Source organism: Podarcis pityusensis, assembly GCF_964106645.2.
Source record: "Podarcis pityusensis genome assembly, chromosome: 16".
In the NCBI taxonomy this organism is placed as follows: domain Eukaryota; kingdom Metazoa; phylum Chordata; class Lepidosauria; order Squamata; family Lacertidae; genus Podarcis; species Podarcis pityusensis.
In genome coordinates this window covers 14,026,741-14,033,259 of record NC_138041.1, presented here as the reverse complement: position 1 = coordinate 14,033,259, position 6,519 = coordinate 14,026,741, and the positions used below count along the sequence as shown (strand labels likewise).

Sequence of the window (6,519 nt, the reverse complement as noted above, 5' to 3'; positions counted from 1 at the left end):
CGTGAAAATGTGCTCTCTCTGTGTGCCTACAAAGTGGCGTGGAAGTTTTCATAGCAAAATAAAACCATACAGTGAAAAAGTAATTAAAAAGAAAACCAACCGTCCTCCCAGGAAAGGTTCGTTTGCATGTATATGTGCTTATTTGAGTGCATCCTAAATATATGCTCACATTTACCATAGTTAGTACTGTGGCTAAGTTGAAATATAGACGTAGGAAAAATAAGAGCTGGGGTGGGTGGGGAGCCAAGAGGCAAATTCTGGCTTGAAGCCTCACTACAAGATTAGTACAAAGGTGGTGGTTGCCATGCCAACCAGTACTGTTGTTGCCATGGAGAATGCCATTATCTTCCTACTGCCCACCCCCACACCCTCTGATGTTTAAAAAGAAGAAGAAAAGATTGGCATTTGTACCCCACGCTTTGACCAAGGAGCTGAAGGCATATCTGGTTGTTTGGGGTTTTTTGTCATCCTGCACATCACAAAAAACCCTGTGAAGTAGATTAGGTTCATCTATCACCCTGGGAACTTTGGGGATGAGCAGATTTTCAAACCCAATTTGCCTAATTCTAGTGTGACATTCTAACCATTAACACCATACTGGATTGTTACCTTCTTGTCAAACTTACTGGCTGAAAACCATTGGGTGTTTGGGGGGTTTTGTTTTTTAAAAAATAAAGTTATAAACACTATGACAGCACAGCAAATCAATGACATCACACCATGTCCTGTTGCTTACTGCCATTAACCCCCCCCCAACAAAGTACACCCAATAAAGTAGGCTGTAAACCTAAGCAACACATTCTGATTATAGATAGATTATAACCAAGCATAATAATGACAGCACTGATGACACCAAGCATCTCTGTACATATGCCATAATGCAGTCAGGGCTATAGGGCTGTCACAGCAAGATTTGGGGGCATGCAGATTTCTAATTATTCACTGTCTCCACTGAAAAGAGGTCCATTTTTTGTGTAGATAACCGCAAAGCAAGTCAGAAAAGACATAAAAAAGAGGTGTTACAATGTGGCCTTGAATGAATGTACCGGTATCTTCCTCGATTCCTTACAATGCTTAAAAAAAATATTTATGTAGCCCAAATTGGAGATGGATCATCCAAATCTTATTATGGTGGGATTCAGCTTGGTACCAAAGCACAGTGGTGCCTCGCAAGACGAAATTAATCCGTTCCGCGAGTCTCTTCGTCTTGCGGTTTTTTCGTCTTGCGAAGCACGGCTATTAGCGGCTTAGCGGCTATTAACGGCTTAGCGGCTTTAAGAAAAAGGAAACAAACTCGCAAGAACTCGCAAGACGTTTCGTCTTGCGAAGCAAGCCCATAGGGAAATTCGTCTTGCGGAATGACTCAAAAACCGGAAAACTCTTTCGTCTTGCGCGTTTTTCGTCTTGCGAGGCACCACTGCATTTGAACTTAAATACCTTCTGTTATTTGATAGTAATTTAGACAAATTATTACTATTAATTGCTCCAGATAAAAGTGAGAAAAGTGCTATTTAACAAATATTGGAAGGCATGTGATGGTTGTTTGCTAGTACCAGAGCACCTGCGATGTTTGAGTGACATCCAGTCATAGCATTTGGTTGTGTAGTGCATGCATACCCTGTGCTAAATTTATAAAACAAATGATGCCAGGCTTCAAGCTTAAAAGTGAGGCTCTCTGATATGGGTGCTCAGTAATTAATGTTCATTTCAGTGAGGCTGGAGAGGACTTTGCAGTGAGTTGTGGATCTTCAGTGGCGAGGTGGGGGCAGTACTCTTTGGATTTCTCATTCCAAACTCCAAAATGCCCTGATCCACCTTTGAGGACAATCTTTCACTAAAATGTGTTTCTCCCCACACCTCTATCCTCCCCAATCAATTTCCAGAAATACATTCTGTTGGAATGCTTGTCACAAAGTTGATAGAGCTAAAGCGTTTTAAATCAAACTGGTTCAGTTTAATTCATTTACAGACTGTGATTGTTCAGGACAGCAATAAGTTAAGCTCCTCCACCCCGTCCCCAGGACAGACGTCAGTATATTTATTCCCATTATACAGAAAAGGAAATGGGGGTCACCAATCCGAGAAGCAACGTTCGGTGCAGGGCCCTATAATCTTGGCTCACAGTTCTGTTTCTCTGTTCCAAATCACCGTATCTCAATTCCCATAGCTTAGAAATAAACCTCAGCCCTGATTCCACAGGTCTTTTACAGAAAATGCCAGTCAGTGAGAAATAGACTGGTGGGGAGAATCACATGTCTGTAAGCACTGGGAACAAGTGAAAAGAATAGGACTGCAGGATTGTCCACAGAATCCAGATTCAATGGTTGTTATCCCAAAGTTATTATCTCAGAATTTGTTTACTAAGAAAACAACCCACCATCTACAGGAATTAAAAAATGGCAGAGTGGGCTAGCTCTACTATTTTGGATAATCCCGCAGGTCACTGTGTTTCTCTGTGTAAAATTATGAACACCCATCAAAGGCAACCTGCTAGTGTTTACACCAACGATGGTTGGACTACAACTCCTACCATCTCGGACTACTGGCCATGTTCCCTGAAGGCAGCTGGAGTCCAATAACACCTGGAGAGCCTCGGGTTCCCCATCCTTATCAGGTTCCCCATCACTGCTCACCCCAGAAGTGAACTAACTGGGAGGTGAGCCAATAAGAATTCCTAGTTTTTTGGCTGGGATTGGCAATTCACCTTCAACAAGCTTGACCTTCTGAATCAACCATTGAGATGTCTGTGAGATTGAGGCAAACCCCCATATTATTATTTTTAAACTACACACACACACACAGAGCGCACTCAATGGGGGTATTCTCCTACCTGAAGGGGTCTCAGTGTGTGTATAAATTCCCCCCAAATGAAGCACAAATACTTCTAGCAGCAACAAACACATTTGGAGCGAGCAGGTCAGCGAGTCACTAAGCCATTTCTCTCCCTCCAGTTGGCACAGGAGTGGTCCTTATCCTGAGTCAGACATTTCTGTTGTGACAGTGTGCAACACTATGCTCCCATCGCCGTCCAGCTAAGAGGCTCCGCTCTATTTCCACAAAGGTAGACGTGAGGTCAGCACCGTCGTGGTGAACTGGGGTATCTGGTCTTGAGCTCCTGCTTGAACTGCCGGAAGAGCAGCTTGTTGCGTTGATTCTCGGCATCCTTTTGTGCGTGGAACTCGCTTGCCACCTTGAAGCCCTTGTGGACCAGGAAGGCATTGCTCAGCACAGAGAAACGGTACCCAGCCACGTGGAGCTCGCAGGCCTGGCGGAAAAGGACAGTGTAAGGACAGCAGCCCACCACCAAAAACCTACAACATGCAAGAATAACTGCACCTCAAAATACCTCTGGGTTATTTATAGTGACAGAAACCCCTCATTTGACCTGTAAAGCCATTCTGGGCAAGCTATGCCCACCTGACCTACACCTGATGGTCATATATGATGTTAGGTGTGGGACACTTTCCAAGGATAGAGACTCTGTCCCCACCAACGCACCAACAAGCATAACCAGTGGTAATGCTGAGTAGGTGTTTTAGCCCAATGGGCACAGGTAAGATGTAAGGCAAGAACGGGAAATCTCAGGTCTGGGAGTCAAGCCTCCCTATCTGGTCCTCTGCCCAGGCTCTACCTCCTCCTTGGCCAACCTCTGCCCTGCTCTCAACAGGCCACACCCCCACCCCCTCCTTGCTCCACCCCCTCCTTGTTGAGTGTTTCTGCTGGAATGTGTTCTTGAAGGCAAGATTCTTGCCCACCTGGATGGAGGAGAGAGAGGGATGTGGCTGTAAAAACTAGCCTACCACACAAAGGTAAAATATACACCTGTTGCTTCACCTGCTTTTCTCTCTGGTTCCACCCACTGCTGACATATGGCCCCCAGATGGCTGACCAGAAGCAAATGTGGTCCTTGAGTTGAAAAAAATTCCCTACCCTGATATAAGACTCCCCACCTTTTGGCTCAAATGTAGCTTTCCCACTACCGGCTTGGCCTCTCCACCAACAAAGGCTACATATGAACTATACCACCAAAGAACATTAAACACATGGCTTCCCCAAAATAATCCTGGGAACTGTGGTTTGTTAAGGGTGCTGAGAATGGTTAAGGGGTAAGCTACAGTTCCCAAGATTATTTGCAGGGAAGCCACGTGCCTTCAATGCTGCCCCAAGTCATGCCCCCCCCCCCAGGCAGGGCAGCTACCTGGCTGATTCGGTTGAAGCCGTACTGCTTGAAGCGCTCATCGTAGGGGGGCACAGAACTAGCCCCGATGTAGAAGGGCTCCCAGGGGTCCCGCCACTCCACCTCGTAGGCCACGCGCAGGGGGCCTCCGATGGGGAGATTCAGCCAGTGGGAGTAGTTGGTGGGCGCCTGGCACCGCGGGCACAGCTCCTCATAGAACGGCCGGATCTCGCCCACTTGGTACAGCTGCAGCAGCTCCGTCTTGGTGCCCGGGATCCGGCGGGTGTGGCGGATCTCGAAAGCCGGCACAACGAAGACCCCCGGCGTTTCCTCGGCAGCAGTTCCGGGCAAAGCCAAGAAGTCCTCCCGCAGCCCCTCGCTGGGCACCATGTCCATGTCCACCGCCAGCATCCAGTGCCCGCCGACGGCTCCCCGAGCCACGTTGCGCAGCAGATTGTTCGGGTACGAGGCGTTGGCGGCGTCCAGCGCGTAATTGCGCCGGCCCGCGGCTACCCGCGCCAGCTTGGCGAAGACATCCCCGCAGGCCTGCAGGCGGGCGAACTCGCCGCGGTCCGGCAGCTCCGGGAAAGAGGCCGCTTGGTCGGCGTGGCACACCAGGTGGAGGCGCACCAGCTGGCGGACGGGCGCGCACAGGGCGGCCAGCGCGTACACCAGCGCCGTGGCCAAGCGCACCTCGGCGGCGCCCGGCGCGAAGAGGGCCACCGACATGGGCCCCCGCCAGCGCTCGGCCAGGCGCTGCGCGTGGTGCAGGTTGCCCAGGCTGGTGTGCGTGACCAGCACCACGTCGGGGCTGCGCTCGCCCTCCCAGGATCCGCGCACCATGTCCCGATACACGCGGTACTGGCCGCTGGCGTCCAGGGCGCCGCCGCTGGCCAACACCTGCTTGAGGCGCTCCTTGTGGGCGTCGCGGGCCGTCGGCGCCCGTCGGCCCTGGAAGAGCTCGGCATAGCGGGAGCGCTGCTCCTGGCCGTGCAGCCCCGACAGCAGCGCCAAGTAGAGGAGCTGCAAGCCGGCCACCAGCGCCAGCGCCGCCACCAGCGCCTGGAAGCAGGAGCAGTGCATGGGCGGCAGCCTCAGCGACGGGCCCGCTCGCCTGCCCCTCCTCCTCGCCCGACCTCACCGGAGGCCAGCCTGGAGGGAGCGCACCGAGAAGCCAGGCCCCGCACCTCGCATCCTTCCCCGCAGCTGCTCAGGCTGCTTCCCAGGCGGGTGCCTGGCGGCTCTTGCAAACAGTTTCACGTCTGGGGGCGGGAGGAGCGAGCTCTCCTCGGCGCCCTCTGCTTCCTTGGAGGATGCATTGCAAAAACACGCGCAGGCCCCGGGCAGGTGCGACTCCCCTCCCTCCTTTGCACTGCTCTCTCCCTTGTTTTGCAAAGCAAGGCAGATGCATCGCCCCTTCCCTCGCACACACCGCACTAAGACGTGCGTGCGTGTTTTTCAATTATTATTATTATTATTATTATTATTATTACCATCGTCGTCGTCGTCATCATCATCATCTGCCATTTATTATTAGTATTGTTTTGCTTAAAAGGAAATGTGTGGGAATGCATGGAGAAAGTGCAATGCCGCGGGGAAGAGTTGGGAAAAGAGCAAACAGATTGTCCGGAAGCGGACTAAGGGATCTAGTGGGAAGAGGCACCCTTGCTCCGTGTGACGAGGTGGCCGAGTGGTTAAGGCGATGGACTGCTAATCCATTGTGCTCTGCACGCGTGGGTTCGAATCCCACCCTCGTCGGCATCCATCTTCTCCCCTTTTGAGTTTAAAGGGAAAAGTGGATCAATTCTGTTTATCAAGCCCACACTCTGCAAGGTGGTTTCCCCCCAGGCCTGTAACCGGAAATTCCTCTCTTTGAAAAAGTCTAGGGAAGAGACACCCGCATAAAGGGCAACTTTCACTTAACAGGTGGGAACACCCAACAAAGAGTAACTTCATGAATTCATGGGGATTCCTCGTGGAGTTGGAAACGGCTTTGTGGGGGGGGGGGCATTCAAAAGTGAGCCCCTCCAGGTAAATATTTTACTCCTACTGAAAATCTCATAGGTTGTCTATTCAGAAATAATAATCCCTGCTGAATTCAATGGGTCTTACTCCCAGATAAAAGTGGGATTGGCACCTAGCTCTGTCAAAGATGTGTGCAAAGGGCAGTTCCTTCTCAGGTGCTTTACAAGAACTAAGGCCCTTCAAAATGCATCACACAATTTAATAACCATTCTCCATAGGAGGCTTTAGTTTAGAGTACAAGGAACTGTGATCTTCTCTTGTAAATTGAATCAAAAGGGTAACTGAGTTAGAAAAATGACCAAAGTATTATTCAGAAA

General features: G+C 50.3%; 1 protein-coding gene across 1 annotated transcript; it reads right to left on the bottom strand.

Moving 5' to 3' along the window:
* Window positions 1-1,932: 1,932 nt before the first annotated feature.
* On the bottom strand, window positions 1,933-5,401 carry B4GAT1 (beta-1,4-glucuronyltransferase 1). The gene is made up of 2 exons (XM_080985802.1): window positions 4,199-5,401; window positions 1,933-3,265 (listed from the first exon to the last, which is right to left on the bottom strand). The coding sequence occupies exons 1-2, from the start codon at window positions 5,258-5,260 to the stop codon at window positions 3,074-3,076; spliced, it is 1,254 nt and encodes a 417-aa protein (XP_080841928.1). The 5' UTR covers window positions 5,261-5,401; the 3' UTR covers window positions 1,933-3,073.
* Window positions 5,402-6,519: the final 1,118 nt, after the last annotated feature.